The 21208-nt window shown below is 28.1% G+C and overlaps 1 protein-coding gene across 2 annotated transcripts; it reads left to right on the top strand.

Annotated features, from left to right (window-relative positions):
- Window positions 1-14698: 14698 nt before the first annotated feature.
- Window positions 14699-17598, top strand: ATG8F (Ubiquitin-like superfamily protein). Of its 2 annotated transcripts, none has more exons than XM_011035656.1 (6): window positions 14699-14832; window positions 15340-15381; window positions 15477-15532; window positions 16380-16432; window positions 17095-17213; window positions 17315-17598. In XM_011035656.1, exons 2-6 carry the CDS (start codon window positions 15345-15347, stop codon window positions 17416-17418), a joined length of 369 nt encoding a protein of 122 aa, XP_011033958.1. In that variant the 5' UTR covers window positions 14699-14832; window positions 15340-15344; the 3' UTR covers window positions 17419-17598. The 2 variants fall into 2 exon arrangements, with proteins under 2 accessions (XP_011033958.1, XP_011033957.1); XM_011035655.1 differs by having other exon boundaries at window positions 14700-14832; window positions 15343-15381.
- Window positions 17599-21208: the final 3610 nt, after the last annotated feature.

Raw genomic sequence — 21208 nt, 5'->3', positions numbered from 1 at the left:
TAATTATTTTAATATACTAATATTAAAAATAATTTCTAAAAAATAAAAAATATGATTTTAATATATTTTAAAATAAAAATACTTTAAAAATTAATCATAATTACATCCTTTTACCTGCAAAATACTTTAAAAAATAATCATAATTACATCCTTTTACCTGCAGTAAATTATTTTAATCTACTAATATTTATTTTTTTTATTTTATTTTTGCACTTTAATACTTGTACTGGGTTTCTGTCACCCTCCACAGTGACTCTGTCATCCTCTTTACAAAGAGTAAAACAAAGGGCACTGCACCAATTTTACCCTAGACTGACTGATAAGCAGCGATTCTCACATGTCAGTGACGGGAAAGTTTCACAGTACGATCAAAATACTGTTAATTTAAAATTTATTTTTATATCTTATTTAAAATAAATATTTTTTTAATATGTTATAATTTTTTTAATATATTGATATTAAAAATATATTTAAAAATATTATATTAGTATATTTTAAAAAATTACTTTGAAGTATAACATCCACCAACCACTTAGATTTCGTGTCAAATTCTTTAGAGCTTGGCTCCTTTGTATATGAATCAACAAATGTAAATTTATCTCTTATTGGAAAAAAATAACTTAAACTTAAAACAAAAAAAACTAAAAAAAAAGGCTAAGCAAATTGATTGTTTCTCTTGCAATAGCTAATAAACTAATTGCATTATGAATTGTTACTGTTTAAATTTTTTTAGTTTATATTTTTTATTTAATTTTTTTTATTGATTTTATTTAAGATTTACCTAGATAATTTATTCTAACCAGCTTGACTTGGATTTCTGGATTTTTTATAAAGTGCAAAAAAAAAAATTTATCATTAAATTTAAATAAAAAAACAGCTATCTCCAGATATCAAAGAATTGATCATTGAAGTCACACCAAAGCTCAGTCACTTCCACGTATTGCATTGGAAGTTAGTTGCTACCAGGACGCTTCCATCAACATGAAGAACGACCATCTTCAAAGATCGAAGAAAGTAATGCGTGTCTTCTCAATGCAATAACTCTATCATACATTTAAACTTGCATTGCACGTGCAAGACATTTTTTTGCTCTTTCATTCAATAAAAACCCTTCAATTGAGTCTTGAAATTCATCACAATCGATCCTAGACTATCTTCTTTCAATTTAGTTTTTGATTCCTAATGACTCTTTGATTCTATTCTGAATTTATCTAACTCGGTTGAGTCAGGAGAGAAGAAGGGAAAGAAAACGAAAGAGATATTTAATTAGTAAGGTTAGCGCATTATAATCATATTTATGACTCGGGTCATTAATATAACGGTTGACCAGATTCGATTTAGTATATTATCATCTTAATATTTTAAAAAAATATTATTCTAAAATCTTATTTTAAAGTTAACCAGTAATTTTAGCAATTATCGAAGTAGTCTTTGAACATATCAAATCAACTGGATCATATCATAGCAACACCTTATAATGTTTAGTTCCTTATCTTATAATAACTCTTTAATTAGGTATTGGACTTCATTTCACTCAAGACCAATAAAAATCCAACTAGTAATAGAATAAGGAAAGGTGAAATAAATAGATAATTGATCAACTAGGTTAGTGCTTTGTGGTCTTATTTATTATTTAGAATATAAATTTAATGGTTAATCTGAGTCGATATAATATATCAATGTTTTGATATTATAAAAAAAAATAGTGTTATTCTATATTTTTTAGAAATCAACTCATATTTTTATAGATTATTTGGATTGCTTCTAAACTAGCCAAATCAATTAGATTAGGTCATAATAATTATCACATGGTTTAATTTGAGTCTCTAACTAAATAAAAAAATAAGTTAAAATATTTCAAGATTGGCTTACCGAGTTAAGTTTAATAACATTATTAAAAAGTCTCATATGATCTGTCCACCCTCTATATTTTAAAAACATGACTTACAATTTTTTTTAAAAAATTAATATAATATCTTCTTATAATTTATTTTAGTTAAATCAAATTAAAATTAAGTGAATTGGCATTTTGATAATTCAAAGAGAGAATGTTATCCCTAATGCATCTAAAATCAATATCATCCACAAACAAAATTAACAATAAATTTAGTATTAATAGTGCTCCTGATAATATAAACCTATGAGAACAAGTTTGGTATCATTTGATTAGTTGTTATTATATGACTAAATAATAGGGAATAATAATAATTTTAGTTTCATTTAATTGGCTTCTATTATATTACTAAATAATAGAAAATAAAGACTTATATTCCTACAAAGTAGGTTTATTAATACTAAATTTATTATATATTTACTTTTAGACATGAAACAATAAAAATATTTTTTTTCAAATTCTAAATAGAATCTCTTCTCAAGTTAAATATTTATTAGTAAGTTGATATGCACCAGAGTAAATAATTGGAGATTATGAAAAAAAACATACAATATAAAAATGGATTGTTAACTCGTAAATAAAAATCTTTAAAAAAAAATATTTTGAATCAAATTTTGAATCAATCTATATTTAGTTTTTTTTTTACCGAAAAAAATAGTTGTTTTTAATTTTAAAACATTCAGCTACCCCGTGAATACATGCCCCTTTTTCTTCGTAAAAGCGAGCACCGTCCATTTCTATTTCTATTTCTTTTCTCCTCCTCCTCTCTCCACCACCTAATCACCATGGCTGTCGCCACTCCCTAACCTGTAAAACTGACCACCACCAAAGCAGGCAACGTGAAAATTTTTATTTTATTCCCTGACTTGAAATTTTCACCCTCTCTCCCTATACAAATTCACGCCAAGAGAGATCTGGAGAGAGGCAATGAACACATGCACTGTATCAAGGAATCCTTGTTGTCAAACCCTTCAGCGATCAACCCTAACATCAACAAAACACAACAACGACAAGGAGAATTTCATCTTGAATCGTTATCTAAACCATCAACTTCTCCACAATAACAGTATATCAAGAAACCCGAGCTCAAACTCTCAAAACCTCAAGTGGGTTCCTTGAATTCTACATAATATCACCACCATCTTCAAGTACTGACGTGGGTTCTTTGAGTTTTTCTTGAATCAGGCTTGGGAGCTATTCTTTTAATCAAACTTGTGGGTTCTGTTTGCATTTTTGTATTTAAAGGATTCTTGTAAATTTCCTTAGGTTTTTGGACTGTGCTTGCGTGCTTTGATGATGTACAAATCTGGGCATTCCTTTTTACTTTGTGAGAAACTAACGGTGGAGATAAACTAATAGAAAATCAAAGATAGAATTGATCTTAGAAGATATTAACCTGCTGTCACGCCCCAAAAAAAATCTTGAAAATATCCTTTTTGCGTGAGAGCATTTAAATTTTTATAAACATGCATGGCATGTCAACTTCAATTATTAAAATAATACTTTGTTAAAATAATTTTTTATCTTGAATCATAAATTAATTAAACTCTATATAAATCATCTCATATCAAATAACTTAATTTTAAAATAAAATAAAATATAATATAATATAATACAAATCTAAAATCATAAATTAATCTAATAATTAAAACATTAAAGCCTATAAATCAATTACAAACTTCCAAAAAAACCACTTAGCATTTTATATTTCTTTCAGATCACTTGAAAAAATAAAAAATAAGTGTCATATAATTATTAAATAATAATTATCTTCTTAGCTCTACCAAGTATGCAAAACATTTTAAAATCTTAGTACTTTAAAAGATTTAAAAGTTCATAAGTATATTTATATTTCATTCAAAAACTTAAAAAATTTAAGCTAATCATTTAAAACACGAATATGAATTGCACCCTCATCTTCAAAGTCCTTCATGAATACTCTAGCAATGGGTTTTTTTAAAAAAAAAATAGGTATTAAATTTTAAATAGATATATTTACGAAAACGAGTATATAACCCCAAAAATCAGGTTCACAGCCTAATCAATTAAATTTATATTCATGTTTAATTCACAAATAAGTTATTAAAACAAAATTTATTGAAAATATTTTTGCAATCGTAAACATATTTTTTAAAAAATTAATATTATTTACAAATTATATAACATACTTGATCTATCTAATCTACAAATCAATAAATATTTTAATAAAAAAAACTCATTTAGTATGTAAATGTATATTTTCTAACTCAAATAACAAACTAAAGAGATAAACAACTACTTAATACACAAATCCAATATTAACTTTAGAGATAACCTTGTATTCTTAACAATTTAACAATAACAAATATATAAATTATATGTTCACTAGTATCCAAAGCAATATATAAAATTGTTTCTAATTCCTAATTCAATTAAAATTTAAATATATCATTAACTTAAATAACCTTAAAATTTTATCCAAAAAGCATTAGAACTATGTTATTACAACCTCTTGTTTTGCTAATAAAATATCTAATTTTTTAAATAATTATATACCAAAAATAATCATATAAAACATATAACAATTATGGTCAAAGAATAATAACATTATAAAATATGATAGAAAATGATATGAAATATTTTTATTTTAAGGAGAGAAGTATTCTAGGCATAATAAGTTGATGTGTTGAAAGTTAATTATTTTATTAAGTAAATGAATTAATTCGTATATAAATAAAACCCTTTATGAAACATTTTCCATGTATCCAAACTCTATATAAAAGTCAATTAATTTTAGTATACTGAAACATTTAAAACCAAACAATAAAACTCATCAAATCTCCAAAATAAATTTTAGCAATTAATTAACTTCTAAATTTCAATAATTAGACATAATTTTCATAAATTCATAAAAAATATCAAAACACACTAAATTGTTTTGGTAACATTTTAAACAAAGACAATAAACTTTGGAGCCATAAAATATTCAGGGTAAAATACACTCTCCTAACCGAGAGTGAGCTTTAAACATTTTATATTTTTATATATTTAGAAGTTACATATTCAAGAAGTTTACTTTTCAATCATCATAACTTTTAATCTGCAATTCTTATTTGGACAAATAACTTGTAAAATTGAAGAACTCATGGCTAGATGCTAAATACCAACCATAACACTCATTGAAAAAACTAGATTATGGTGGTCTAAACTTCCCAGCCTTTTTTTTTTCAATTCTTTAATTCGACTGTTACTTCAAATTAATTTATAAAAAATATATAAAATCACTTATAATAACTTCTTATCGATCTAAAACTTCATTAGTAAAATGCCCACTCTTTAATTTGGATTAAAAATCAAACGTAAAACAAACGTTCCCAAACTTTCCTTAATAGCCATAATATGTATGTAGAAACTCAATTAAAAGGTAAGGATAAAAAATACACACCTTAATTTGATAAAAATAATAATAAACTTACTTCAAATTCCTTTTTTTCTTTTTATTGATGTAGGTTTTAATTGTCTAACGAAATAAAATAAATGTAAGTTATCTTAGGATTTGTTTTTCTTTTTATTTCCTAAATTACTATATAATTATTAATATACCCACCATTACTTACAATACTTATATTTAATAAAAAAAAAGTGGGGGATTCATTAATAAATGACATGGGGGAACTCAATTTATTTCAATGACTGAAGTTTTTTTTTCACTATTACTTTTTTTTTTGTTCCTCCTCCTTCACATGTTGTAAACGCAGGAGCCTCAGCCATTCTGCAATCGAGTACATTATTTTGCTTTTCTGCTGTTTTCTTCCGCGACCGTCTGACTTTGGGGCTTGACAGAACCTTTTTTTATTTCTCAATTTTTTCATACTTGTTTTTTTTAATTTCCTCTAGAAGTAATTAGGAATCAGATTCTGATTGTAATTCTCATCAAATCGTATTTTGGTATTAATTTAGTTTTAAATTATTTTTTTTATATTTTTAAATTATTTTAATGTATTGATATTAAAAATAAATTTAAAAAATAAAAAATATTATTTTAATATATTTTTAAATAAAAAAAAATTACACTGTAATAATTTTATATAATAGATTTGAAGGCAGCTATATATGAAGTCAAAATTATTTCCACATAAAAAAAGAACTTCAATATTACTAACATATAATTTTCAGTATAAATATATATATATATATATATATTTTAATATAAATATATATATATATATATATATATATTCAAAACTCGATACTTATTTAATAAAATAAATTTATGATAACATGTTATTATATAATATTTTTTAAATAACTACTAAAAATATGCAAGCAAATAAAAATACTCTCATGTGCCGTGAATAATTCTTTAATTTCTTTAAAAATAATTTAAAAAAATATTAAGATAAAAGGTTATTAAATTGATCTAAATTAACCCATTAAATTTATAACACGAGTCATAACTTCAATTAATTTCAATAATTTTATTATTTAAAATTACTTTTATATAATTATATGATTAAAAAAAGATGATTAAACTAAATTATTTAAAATTACTTTTATATAATTATATAATTAAAAAAGATGATTAAACTACAATTGAATAAAATTTAAAAAATATTGTTTGAGCTATAAAAAATAACATTTGATAATATTATAAAAAAATTATATAATGTTATTAAAAAAAGTAAAAATTGAATAATATTTAATAAAATAAAACTTATTCTTAATTATTTTAAGAATTTTATAAAATAATATATTTAATATATTCTAAATTAATAGTTTTAATATCCAATTGATATATATACTGAATGTTGCAATATCCAATTGACATGCTATATGGTTTTACAATGTCCGATTTATAGGTCAAACAAATACTATACTTGAAAATATATATTCTCAAATTTTTGCCTTTATAATTTGTCCCTCCATTTTTTGATCACTTTTCCTTTTGATCTTCAAGTATTTTAGTATTATAAACTAATTCTTGAATTTAACTTTTAATCTTTGAATTCAACATATTTGGCATAAATTGATGTGTGGTCTCTATAGTTATATTTCATGATTTTGTTTATCAATTTTAGGCAAAAAGAGAATACTAATTTTGTAATGTTTTGTTTTTAAATTAGTTATACGCTTTTGTATTTATCCATATATTACAAGGAAAAAAACACTTTAACTAATATTATAGATAAAGTGCTGCATTGATCATCTTATAAAATTTAGGCACTCTAATTCAAATAGAAGCATAATAAGGCAGCAACAATCACTAAAAGACTGAAATTAGGTTGATATAGGGCTAAGACACAAAGAATCCTAATATCTTATTTTGTTTTTAAAATATTAATATGATAAGTCCTTTCTCTAAGATGTTTACAATATCTTTAAATAAGTTATAAAACCAATTTCTACTAGCTAATGGAATCAAAATCCTAAAACATAGAGGAAACAAAAATCCAAAATAGTATAAAATCTTGAAAAATAAAAGAAAATTGATCAAACATAATCTTCTAAATCAAATTTGAGAAAATCTCATTTAGTGGATCGATTGGAAAGTGGGCCCTCATTAAACTAGATATATAATTTTTTATGTAAAAATTTAAACTCGATTAACCAATCAAATAAATAAATATTGCTTTTTTAAAATTGTTATACCCTGCCCCGCTCCCACCCACTATAATAAAGAGATCAAAAACAATATTTCAAGACCAAAAACAAATTTTTTAGGAAAAAAAGAGCTATCATGTAAAAAATAAAGTTTCTCATTAAAATTGGTTAAAATCATCATTTATGGTCAGGACAAAGTTTGTCATATAAAAAATGATCAAAAGCGGGTTACTAAGGTTAAAAACATCATTTTATGATTGAAACCAAGTTTCCCATCAAAATTCATCAAAATCATCATTTTATAATAAAAACTGCGCTTGCCACGTTAAAATTGATCAAAAACAGATCACCATAGTAAAAAATATCATTTAAAATTCAAAACCGAGTTTGCATTAAAATTAAACAAAACCATTATTTTAGGGTCAAAACAAAGTTTATCATGTCATAATTGGTCAAAATCGATTTACCAACATTAGATATATTATTTTTCAATCAAAATAGAATGATTTTATGGTCAGAACATAATTTACCATGTTTGAAATTGGTTAAAATTGATTTACTAGAATCAAAACTATCATTTCACAGTTAAAATATTTTTCAGGGTCAAATTTAACTTTCAACAATCAAAATTAGTTTTTTTAATACTGATTTTTCTAGCTTTATTAAATAACAATAATAATAACAATAATTTTTTTATTAAAAAATGATTCCCTTTTATGTAGGCAAAGCAGTGCAATGGGAAATAATTAATTATATCCTATTAATTGGGCGGAGCCCTGGCTATTTATAATAAATGAATAATTAAATTTTTTTTTTTTTAAATTGTTTTAGAACAAAAGAGTTCACATGTTCAATTCTTGAACTCTCGTCTTTACTTCCTTTTTTTTTTTTCCTTTTGTTTTATCATTTTTTAAAAAAATTATAGCCACATAAAAAAAAAAATAAAAGAACAAATCATGGCCACCTAATCCATCCATTCTATGAAAACACCTCACTACTTTGTTGAGAGGTTTAATCTAAGTTCATCTATACTAGATCAAACTCAAATAACAATATTCATTAGTTCTAACCTTAAAAACATCTAAGTTATCAATCAAATTATCATATAGTTTTAATATTTAATAAACTACTCAAATATTTAGCAAACTAGAGCCGCTCTCCATATTTATTTATTTTTTATTGCTTTTAAGTTCAAGTTTCATGTTGAACCCTTAACCTTAACTTGAGAAGGCATATATAATATATTACATATAATAGACTTGTATATATTTAGAAAAGATTTATTATTTTTTATATTGCAATCTTTAAATTAACAAATATAAAAAATAGGCTAACTAATAAATTAAACATCTTATTATTAACATAAACTAAAGCATGTAGGGAAAATACTAGTCGTTCTCACAAAACTCTATAGATTATTACAATGTTTTCTTTCATTTGTTTTTTTTCTTGAATATATGATTTTTTTCTTGTTAATTTTTTTATTTTATTTTTCCATGAGATTAGTATAATTTACAAGTTTATAAAGGTAACTCATGTTGCTTCGATTACCCTAGTTTATAAGTTTGTTGGGATTTTTTATTTTTAAATTGAATTGATTTTTTTCTAGTTTATTTAAAAAAGTAGTTGTTTTAAAAAATTCTATTATTAAACTTTATAAAATTAAAAAATTAAAAAAATGTTGAGAAACCATTTTTCACCTAATTAACTTAAATTAACTTATTTCATCGTGTTTAATAACATAGTTAAAATAATATCTATACTCATAATATGTTTTTTATATTTAAAAAAACTAATTCCATCCGCAATGAAGAGGGGTACAATGCCCTAGTCGCAACTAAAAGTAATCAATGACCAGACAACAAGGCTCGATTTTCGCTATCAACTTTAATTGATTCTTGCAAGACGACAAGCTCTATGAGAATATTCACCAACCCCTTTCAGTCCTAGCGATGGTGGAATTCAAAAGAGAAACTGGTGCGATTTTGTTAAAACACTGTCGGACAGAATTTCTATAAAGAAGTAAAATCATCAACGTAAATTCAAGCTTGCATCTCCATATAATCCCACCTTTTAACATGTAATCTAGAGAGTTGGCAGTAAAAAAACTGGGCAAGTCCACGTAACAATCAATGACAACGCCAAATTAGAGAGCATGATCAAAATGTGAATTAATCTTTTCAATGATTATGATAAGATCAGATCACTAAAGTCATGCTCAAGTGGTTGGTGGGGGTGTGTAAGTAGGTCAAGAGGCATTTTCATTGGGAAGGAAATTCGTCCTTTCACCTTCTTTTATGATGGAAAATGTTAGAAATAGGAGGATCCACACCACAGTGATTATTGCTGTGACTTTCAATCCATCCTTGAGTGCCAATAATGGCATTCTTCTTCTTCTGCTTTTGGAAATCAAATGTCCTAGCGAAATTAAATTAAATGAGGTAAAATATACTTGATTAGATCATAATACAAATTAATTAGTACATAAACCCGTAAGAAAATCATTAATAATCCAATCTTCCCGAGTGGATTGCTAGATAAATTAAAACTTGTTAACCAGTTTGCTGAAGAGTTGAACTCTCAAAAAAAAAAAAAAAATGCTGAAACCAGACATTCTTCTTGAAACAGGCTTTTTATATATCATCATATGCAGTGCATCTGCGCTGCACTATTTATAACTCACAGTGCTGCATTTAAGTTCAAAAGAAAAATTACAACTCTACAGCAAAAGCAGCATATGTCATTTTCCAAGCCACAGCCATAGAACGTTTAAACTCATTTTTTTTCTTTTTTGTCGAACTGAGATGGATGATCGTCAAAGAAGACCGAGCCACTCATACAACGAGTTTCAACTTTCGACAGGATCATGTGTACCGTGCTGAAGGATTTCGTCAACATCTAAATATGACAGACGGCGAGATTACATTTCCTTCGAACGTTGCTATTTCTCCCCTCTGTTTCTCACTGGGGCCTGAGGGTTACACTGATAGGTTGAATGCAAAAATTAGGACTCTTTACAGGCCTCGTTTGTTGTCATCTGCATCTGAATTATTCGGAGTAATTTTCAATCTGGTTACCTTGATCATGCGCACAGAAAGAGAACGCCAATTTCTTGGTACCGGGTTTAGCCTGTTTTCGTTCATGTTACGTGGTGTGGTGTGTTCTGGACTGGTCTGTGTATTGTCTCGATTAAAATTTAAAAGTGTTTTGTTAATCAATACCCAAAATAGATTTGTGTGGGTTTCTATTGAAAACTCATTTTTAAAACCTTTTTTAAGAAAAAACCTATAATTTAAAGCTTTTTTTTAACTTATTTTTTCAAACTACAATTGTATAAACGAGCATTATGTGAAACACATGGTCTTGAACTTCATGTAATTTAAGTGTTTATTCTTTCAAAGCTTTTTAGTGCAGGATTTCCAGTAAACAACAGAGAAAAAAACTGAGTGCAAGATTTAGGGGTAGTTTGGAATTGTATTCCAAATAATGTTTCTAAAAAAATTAATTTTTATATATTTTAAAATTATTTTAATATGTTAATTTTAAAAAATATAAACGATATATTTTTAAAAAACTTTAAAAAATAACCATTATAACACTGTACAACCTCCCTTAAACTCAGTAATTCACGAAAGCAAAGACCTTTGGGTAAGTTTCTTTGGGACAATAAATACTCGCAAGGAGCACACGGCCTCCATCAAATGCGAAGACCCTAGTTCTCTGCCAATCCAGCATCATTTTGCTGCCCCAACAAAAACCCAAAAATGTAAGATTTGCATAAATATCCGCCTGCATGGACTGCACGCATGCAATTAGATGTTTTCTAGCGTTTTCCGGTGAAAATTCGGACGTCAACTTCGAAGGTACAGTCCTGGTTTGACCGCGCTTGTCTTTACTGCACATCTCCCGTGTCTTTTGCTCTTATCATTCTCAATTGGGAGACGAAACAATACAAGGAACCCAAGGGGCTCTGCGGGAAGCATGGCCCAAGAAGAAGCTTCCCCTTGTCTACAAAATGTCTACAAAATACACTGAAGCAACGGAAATTTTGTTGTTTTTGTGTGTGTGGAGGGGAAGATGGGAGGCCATGCTTTGCTCAATCTTGTAGGAAATGTTTTTTTATTGAAAAAAAACATGATTTGGACATGCCCGGGATGGATAAAGGCTTTGATTTTATGAAGGGGAAAGTGACAACTTAATTCCTCTTTGCCCCTGATCCTGCATCATCTTCTTTTCCTCAATTAGTTTCTCTCTTATTCCCCCCCCCCCTTTTTTTTTGTAAATTTTTATGGCATGAGGTTCCAGAGTGATGCCCACATAGCATGAAGTACAGAATTCCTACGAGGCTATCAATATCCATTGACGAACAGATGGTGAGCTCTTTGATCTTATGACTGACCCTGCACACAAATATCTTCATGAAAAAAAAAACAAAAGGGGAAAATAAATAAAAACAAGTCAAAGTTTGATCAGTCCACCTTATGTGGCTCACGTTTCCTTTATGGCAGCCGGTATGCCCGTGTTTAGATCTAGCAAAGGTTGTGTAAAATAAAATTTAATTTTATTGAGTTTTGACAATTAAAGTTTTGTTGACAGATACTTTGACAAATATTGAGCACATTTAATTTTGTTCCATTAGGCACTGGATTGCGGGGAAAATATTTTTATTCTTTTTTAATTTAATCCCTCTGCGTTGGTTTTTTTTTTTTTTGAGAAATTGAATTACGAGTGTCTAGATATAGAGATCTTGTAATATTAGAAAAAAGTTTTATAAAACAAACTATGAATATATGATCTAATTATTTCTTTCACTATTATATATTTATTTATTGTATAAAAAAATGGGGACCTAGGATATGTATAACAGTCTCTTTATTCATCGTAACTTTTATTTATTTATAGAAAGAACTTGTTCAAAAGTGTTGATGTTATTGTTGTGTCTAAAATATCTCAACTAAAATTTAGATAACAAATTCAAAATAATTCAAGATCTGAGCAAGATTAAATTTATTTCATTTTATTTTGTCCTTGAAATAATATAAGATATACCTGTCATTCTATCCACGACAAAATGAAATTCGATTTGTTATTATAATGTCTGCAAAACCACCGCTTCCTTTGCAAAGAAGCCAGTGGATGCGAGCGCTGCACCTTTGAGTTTTTATCACAACAACACCGCAATCCCAAGCAAATTTGGACCAGAAAAAAAACTATCCAAAGCGGCTAACCAGGGGCGATGATGCCGAACAGGGCCAGCAGGCCCAAATTAATCAAGGCTTACCTTGTATGTTACTAACTTGGGGGTGTTCGTACACATGATGGGGTCAAGTTTTCACCTATAATTATATTTATTTAACTTTTGGCATTTTATAAATTATAAACTTGATTTATTTTTAAACTTGAGTAAGTTGATTATATTTGGTTGAACTAATTTTTTTTTATAGATATTTCTAATATTTACTTAGTAAATTTATATTATTAATTTTTATGAATCAGATGAACCTCGACCATAAATTATATATACCGTTAGATTTAATTTTTATGCTTTATATCGCCATTTAATTCTATTTATCTCCTTCTCCTTTCAAGTAAAGAGGCATGTCTTTTTTGTTACATTACTTAATAAAATAAAAATAAATATTTAATTTATACAAATTGAGTTGGGTTAATTAAATTGAATCGAGTTAAATTTATCAAAATTAAATAACAAAGGTTAAACTAGGTTATTAGATTTCAAAAATCTCAATTCCTTATCTAATTCATAATATCTATTTTTAAGTTTCTCAATTCCTTATCTAATTCATAATATTTATTTTTAATTTTTTTAATTAAGTATGATTTATAATATTTATATTATTTAATTTTAATGGATTACATTACTTCAAATAATACAAATACACTATAGAAGAGCAAGTTTTTCAACACCGTACTACTATCAAATTAATAGTAATCAACCGTCACTAACTTGCTGCACTTTATAAGAAACAGGGACAAAACGGTCAATAAAAAAGGGCGGGTAGGATCCAAATTCGAAGAGAGTAAAAACTGATTCGGATGGCATATTCTCAGTATCCTAGCGTCTAGTACTTGTATGTGAGATAAGCATTCCTCGCGTTAGTCCTAATCCAAAGAGATTCTGCCACGTGCTATATCCATAACAACGTGTTAGTTTTAGAGGTGCTGGCACCTTCTTCATCACTAAGTTCACGTTGTTTGTTGCCCCTATTGATTTATTGATTAATCAATAATTCACTTCTATTTGTATGGTTTAAGAATTTTCCTTATAAATCTCTTTTTTACATACTCTTTTTCGTGAAAAAAGGAAAATCACTTATTTTATTTTTTAAAAATAATTTTATATGTGTGATAATATCATATTTAACTCTTAAAATTAGGGTTAATGTGATATATCGGGATAGTTGAATCCAAATCATTAATTTTGAAATAATAAATTTGGATTTTATTTATATAAATAAAGCTACCCACTAATTAAATGAAGTGAAATTCTAATTATTAAAATTCCAATCATTGATGTGGATGTTTCTAATATAATAAATCATGGTATTCTTATCTTATTGGCGTCCAATCCAATAATATTTTTTTTAAAAAAACTTGGTCATCTCATCCAAATATTAATATGAATATGAAAAAAGTTGTGTTTTAAAATTAATTTTTCCAGAAAATATATCAAAATAATATATATTTTTTATTTTTAAAATTTATTTTTAATATTAATATATCAAAATAATATAATATATTTAAAATATTAGTTGAAAATAAAAAAATCCACACCTCTTAAATATAGCTTTTAATTTAACACCAATAAGTTGTGCAGTGGTTAATAATCAAAGTTATTTACCGATAAATTAATCTATAATAAGTTTTTTTAGTTGAGTGGCTAATAGTTTTTTTAAATATTTTTTTATTTAAAAATATATTAAAATAATAAATTTTTTATTTTTGAATATTAACATATCAAAACAATGAAAAAATTAAAAAAATAATTTAAAATAAAAGAATTAAAAATAAAGATTATTAAAGGATGGGAACCTTTTGGCATAAAACAACGACGATGTCTTCTGGAAAAAACAAGGACAATATTGACAAACCAGGAGAAAAAGTGATGCCATGATGAAGAGGTTAAAAAGTAAAGATGAGCGGCGTGGGAACACATACTAAAATGTACACAACAAATATAATAAAGGATTATATTACTAAAGAGTAGAAATGAAGAAGTCTATTATTTAAAGAAAACAAAAACCAAAACAGCTTCGACTTTATCTGCATCCAAACCAAATAAACACAGCACCCACGAGTTCTTCATCAACACAAAAGCTCTCTCCTTCTCTTGGCACACGGTTAGGTTTCCTTATTCTTGATTTTCATATCCTGTATAGTAGTTTCCTTTTCTCTTTCTTGAATTATGCTCTTGGTTTTGATTTCTCTTTTCTTTCTTTTGAACTGGTGGGTTATCGATGTTGACGAAGATGATGGTTCACCCCCTTTTCTTTCTTTTTTTATCCAAGTCTTGGATAATTGCTGTTTAGGTCAAAACTTGTGGTTTTTTTTATAATATATTTTGTTGTTTAATTATGAGTTGTTGATTTTTTAATTTGGGTTGGGGGTTTCTTTTGGGATAATTCTTCTTGTTTAATAGTATGTCATAGACCATGGTGATCATCTAGTTTTTCTTAAAAAGGTTGTAAGTTTGAATCATTGATTGAAGCTTATGCTCTCATGGACCTTAAATTTTGAAGAATTATATATATATTAGTTGCTATGTTGTTTCTAGGGTAATCAGTTTTTTAGAGGAAAAAGGAATGGAGAAAGCAACTTTGATTACTTATTTTGTGTGCTGTTTTCAGCAGGAATGGCAAAGAGTTATTTCAAGCAAGAGCATGATCTTGGTATATACTTTGAATCTTGTTGTATTTTTATGTTTTGATCATGTCAAATTGATGAAAAATGTTGATGTTTTTCTCCTGTGTTTTGTTTTCTTCAGAGAAGAGGAGGGCAGAGGCTGCTAGGATCAGGGAGAAGTACCCAGATAGGATTCCGGTGAGAGTCCAATGATAATATCCTCTCTCAATTGTTTATTGTTAATTCCCATGTGTGAACTCTTTTGCATTAGAACAGTGAATGTCTTGCTTGGGACTGTTAATGTGCTTAGAAGAGTGCCTGATGTTGCTTATTGCAATTAATATACCTGCCGTTTTGTAACTTGGTGTCTTATATCAAAGTTGTATATATGGTCAAAAGTTGAGTATACAGTGGCGCATTTCTTTCTGCCTGGAAAGTCTAGCACTTATGTATTTGCCAAATGTATTTTAAAATATCTTTCAGGGTTTTAACAGTCTAACACCTATAAATATAATGAGGGCCTTGAACTGTAGTCTTTATCCAAATGATCTAGCAGCAAACAGCTTCTGCTTTTATATGGATTTAGGTTGTGCGACAGGTTAATTCTGTTTGCAATTATCATCCATGTCGAAGTCTGATGGGCATTATTTACAATGATTGGTTGGAAGGTTTTAAAAATGAGCAAACCCAGTAGACTATGAATGTATGGTGCATTGGGACCAAGTAAAGTAATGGATATGTTGCATGCTCTTGATGCTTTTCTTTTCTGTGGGTTGTATTGAAAAATGCCTTATACTAATGATCTTACCTTTTCCCACTGTGTACATAATTTTACCAGTCGCTTGGAATGAGATTAATTTTGGCTACAGGATACAGCAATTAAAATGTGTCTCTTGCTTCAGAAAACATATCACGATTTAATCTCTGATGATACTTGGTAGTTGCTGTCTATGGTTGCATGAGTTGAGTGTGTGTTTAAAGAATCTTATACGTATTTTGCATTTTGAAGCTAACATGTTTCTAATTGTGCTTGTTTGTTTTTAAGGTGATTGTGGAGAAGGCAGAAAGAAGTGATATACCAAACATAGACAAGAAAAAGTAAGTAGAGTGGATAACTTTCTGATTCTATTCGCTTGTCACCTCTGCCACCTCTCACATTTAGGGGAATCCAACACAAACAGTTTCTAGTTTCAACACACGTATATTCCTGCAGGTGGCACACGCAAAGCTGAAATATAACTTGATGGTCATAACCTCATAGAACCCAAGGACGATTGTAAAACTGATGAATGTAAAATTTTACTTGTATGAAAGTGGAACACCATATAACCTATGGTTGCTGTCTTCATGATACTTTGCTCTCATGAACATTAAATTTCTCTAGCTAGCGGTTTCTAGAAGTTTCTTCTTTGCATTTCATGATTGTCAGAATACACAAGTGGTGTCTCCGTAATTTTTTTCTCCTGCTTCTGACCCTTCTTGCCCATTTTCGCTGTACAGACCGTACCTGATTGCCTAAACATCACTGATCTGAGCCTACCATTCAGCACCCAACTACCTCTCTAGTTTTTATTTTGCTTCTTTTTATCTTTGTTATACTACTGTGGAATGGCTTATCTTTCTGTCTTTTAATCATGGCCATCTTCTAAACGGTTTAGCCCTAGAAAATATATATTTTATTTTTTACCTGGATTATGATAAGCTGCTATGCTTGATGATATTGAGTTCCCCCCACTATATTCTGAACCTGAAAATTGCAGGTACCTTGTTCCGGCTGACCTGACTGTGGGGCAGTTTGTCTATGTCATCCGCAAAAGGATCAAGTTGAGCGCAGAAAAGGCAATCTTTATATTTGTGGATAATGTTCTCCCACCAACAGGTAAAGTCATGCACATATGTTGTCTTTCTCATTTAGATGTTGTAATTGGCATTTTGATTGGTAAAGGTGCATGGAATTGTCATCTGTTTTGTTGTCTGTAGGTGCTATCATGTCTGCCATATATGAAGAGAAAAAGGATGAAGATGGGTTTCTCTATGTCACCTACAGCGGAGAGAACACTTTTGGAACTCAGATTCCACTGTAGCCATATGTGGTTGCCTCTTTTCTTTCCTGGTTTCACCAAATTTGATTTCATAACTATTGTCTACATCGCCTTGTGTCAATAGTTCTTTATTCTGCCTAAATATGCATATATTTCCGGTCATGTATATAAGCTTGACAAATCCTTTCAATCTTAAATCATCTTTAATACTTCTTCACTGGATGCCTTTGAATCTCATGATTTCTATTTCAGCTTTTATCTTGAAAATAAATAGTATTAATCCAACTGAAATGTGAAAATGAGGTCAAGTCGTTGACTCCAGAAGACGTTGAATGTATTGAGGCCTTAGTGATAGTCCGGTGCGGGGTCATTCTGGAGGGATGGCCATTTGGTGGTTAGAAAACTCTCAGGTATCATTGTAGTGCCATAGCATCAGGGATGTTGCCATTGCACATTATTGCGGATGTAACAATGCAGTACCGGGCTTCCGTCGTGGAGGGGTTTTTGCCCTCTTCAAAATTAGTAGACTTTGCAACCCGGAACCACTGCTAAATGAATGAATCCGTGAAGGGATTAATTGAAAAATAAAATACACGGTTGCCAGGATCCAACCCTGGTTGCCAGCGTAAGAGGCCCGCGTCGCTAATCACTATGGTACAACGACCTTGACGCGCGAAAATTAACTTGTCTTGCGCTAAACTAGAGGATTTAGTCAAAGCCGGCGAAGGACTTCCAATGAATTAATCTAATAATTGAACGACTTAATCTAAAAATTTAAATTATAAGGTGAAGTTCTATAAAATAGTCTTGTTATATCCATTAACATGATAGTTGATAGTGTTTTGAAATTAAAAACTACATTCTAACGATTGGCAATTTAATCATGGTTAGAAGAGAAATGAATTCTAACTAAATTTTGATCCAACTGTTGAACTTATGATAGTTTTTCTAGAATATTTTAGAGACCGTTTTTAGTTGAATTTTTGTAGTCATCTTGGGTTGGTAAGGCTTCCAAATTATCTCCAAAAAGCACTATGCAGGTTTTGCTGTATTTTTCTAATTGTTTTAGAATTCTTTTTACTATTTAATTAAGAACTCTTTCATTATTTTTTTTAATTTTATTTAGGATATTGTTATAGTATAAAAGCAATCTAGAAGAGCTTTCATATTAAGTATTGATTAGGGAAAATATTGAGTAATAAAAAATTCAATTATGGTTTTCATGGTTAAGCCCCTTTCAACAAAATTATATCTATTTTTGTGCTTGCAATCTTTTTCATGTTGTTTTTGTTTTTCTCGTTGGTATTAGAATCCAATAATTTCTAGTGGTTAATATTTTGTGATGGGATAATGATGGATGGAAGCATGTTTTCCTTGTAAAAAAATGTTCAAAACCTAGTGATACAAGATATGTAAAAAAAATTATATAATTGACTCGACAATTAGTACAGATAATCCTGATGGATTGTGAGGAGAGTGGTCACAAATTTATGAATAACTTTGAAACCTTATTTTAGAGGAGAGAACAATATAGAGTTGGCCTTTGGTCTAGATGATTATTTTGGAGATTTAGGGCTATGGATAATACTCTTTGAATTAAGAGGAATCTTCCATGTGGAGAAGTTTATTGATTGGTTTAATGAGAAAAAATAGGGAGTGGTTTTTGGTGATTCTGTTTATAATAAAATAGATGTAAATTGATATTCTTCATTAATTTATGATAGTTATGTTGATTATAATGGAACCATAAAAATTGACAGTAAAGAGAAGCGATAATGTCATTAATAATATCCAAATTGATAAGTTAAGTGTTAAATCGAAAGAGAACATGGAAGGTGCTTAACATTTTTTTTTTTATTGATTTAGACTATTGATTATTGATTCTTTTGATTATAAATTTTCTATCATCACATGAGTAAACTTGTTTAAGGATTAAATGGGTACAACATGTGTTAATGAATGACTTGTTAAAGTTTATATATAGAATTTTTATACACCTTAAGTGAAGAAATAGAGTTTAAAAGTCTTGATATAACATATAGAAGATCGAGACAAGAACAATTTAAACTTGAGGATGAGATGTTTTCAACATGGGAAGATTGATACACCTTAAGTGAAGAAATAGAGTTTAAGAGTCTTGATATGACATATAGAAGATCGAGACAAAAACAATTTAAACTTGAGGATAAGATGTTTTCAACATGGGAAGATTAACATATGAGATTTCGATCAAATACGCAATTTTATTGTAATGAATATAAATTTTAATATGACCGTTTGATCAAGTTAAAATTTTGATAAGATATTCTAGATGCCTTTTATATATATATGGTTTTTATAGTCATTTAAGATCGATAAAGCCTAAAATTAGGCCAAAAGGTTATTGTTCGGGATTTACCGTAATTTTCTATTTGGATTCCTTTTCTAATTAGTTTATAACTTTTTTATTATTTCTTTAGGTCATGTTTTACTAATAAATAAGAAACCTAGAAGAGAGTTAATATTTAGTATTGGATAGATAAATTATTGAGTAGTAAAAATTTGAATTATGATTCTTGTGGTTGAAACCATTTTTCAATAGAGTTTTATCTTTATTCATGTTTGCTGTCTTTCATATGATGTTTTTGTCTATCCTAATTTTCTAGTAAAAAATCATTTTAATCTAAAATTTTAAATTTTTAGATGAAGTTTCAAGAATAATTTCATATTATTTTTTAATATATATTTTAAATAAAAGTTTTTTGAACATAAAACTTATATAAATCCACTATTATTTTATACTTAATTTTTAATTTAAAAGATACAAGTGTAATAAAATTTAAATTCTTAATTATTTAATCAATGAAGGCCTAATAAAATTTAAAAAATAAATTTATATTATTTTTTAATATCACTGGACTCATGAATGACTTTTTTTTTCTCCTGACAATTTTCTATTGGTGCCTTGTCATTTCTGTGGTGTAACTTTAACAATGGAGAATCACGTGTCTTTTCCCTTTGAACCGAATACATTAGCAGCATTCTCTTTCTTTCTTTTTATTTTTTCTTTTATTTTTCGCTGAACCACCGCTGCTAGTACTGGCAGCGTTGAGCATCTTCCGTCACAACGCATAAAACCCCACAGAACAAAGTTGAGAGATGCTGAAACCTTGCTCGGAGAAAATAATTAACTTACAAAGAAATTTAAAATATATATTTAATTAAAGATACTTTCTATTTAAATTAAAATTTTATTACAAAACCGAGTTAAAACTTTGATTTAAAAACTTTTTACTTTTTACTTGTAAATTCTAACTTACACCATTTTTTTTTTCTAGAAAGATTGCTTTGGGTCATTCTTATCAAACACCCTTCTCACTTAAAGTTATTTTTATTACAAATTATTTATTACAAAACAACTTTTAAATTATAAATCAAATTTAAATGTCATTTTGCATAAACCATACTAAACATTCTAAGTAACATTTTTTTCAAGTCATGCTTCAAACACCAAATAAATTCACCAACCATCCTGCAAATGGTCCAAACAAAATAAAATGAAGCAAAAGAATATTATTATATATACACGCGATGACTCATGGCCCATAGGTCCTCGCCATGTCCTTCATCAGGCGGGCACAGTAGATTAATTGGTTTTCTCATGCACGCGTCGTAAGAAGCCATGAGAGCATGAATAGCATATAGTACGAATTTGCTTAATTACATGTCGAGACTGATTACTACATTTGATATGAACATGCATCTATAACAAATGTTAAGGATATTCGATTAAATGGATGTATATTTGGTTGATGTTTGGGCAGAGACTGAAGAGGCAAGGACGTTCTATGCT

The sequence above is a fragment of the Populus euphratica genome, unplaced genomic scaffold (assembly GCF_000495115.2).
Source record: "Populus euphratica unplaced genomic scaffold, PopEup_1.0 scaffold39.1, whole genome shotgun sequence".
NCBI lineage: Eukaryota > Viridiplantae > Streptophyta > Magnoliopsida > Malpighiales > Salicaceae > Populus > Populus euphratica.
This window is presented reverse-complemented; position numbering and strand designations above follow the sequence as displayed.

Coding starts and splice junctions, on each gene's coding strand:
- ATG8F (XM_011035656.1), top strand. CDS start 15,345: ATGGCAAAGAGTTATTTCAAGCAAGAGCATGATCTTG. Junction 15,382..15,476: donor CAAGCAAGAGCATGATCTTG/GTATATACTTTG, acceptor TGTTTTCTTCAG/AGAAGAGGAGGGCAGAGGCT. Junction 17,214..17,314: donor TAATGTTCTCCCACCAACAG/GTAAAGTCATGC, acceptor TGTTGTCTGTAG/GTGCTATCATGTCTGCCATA.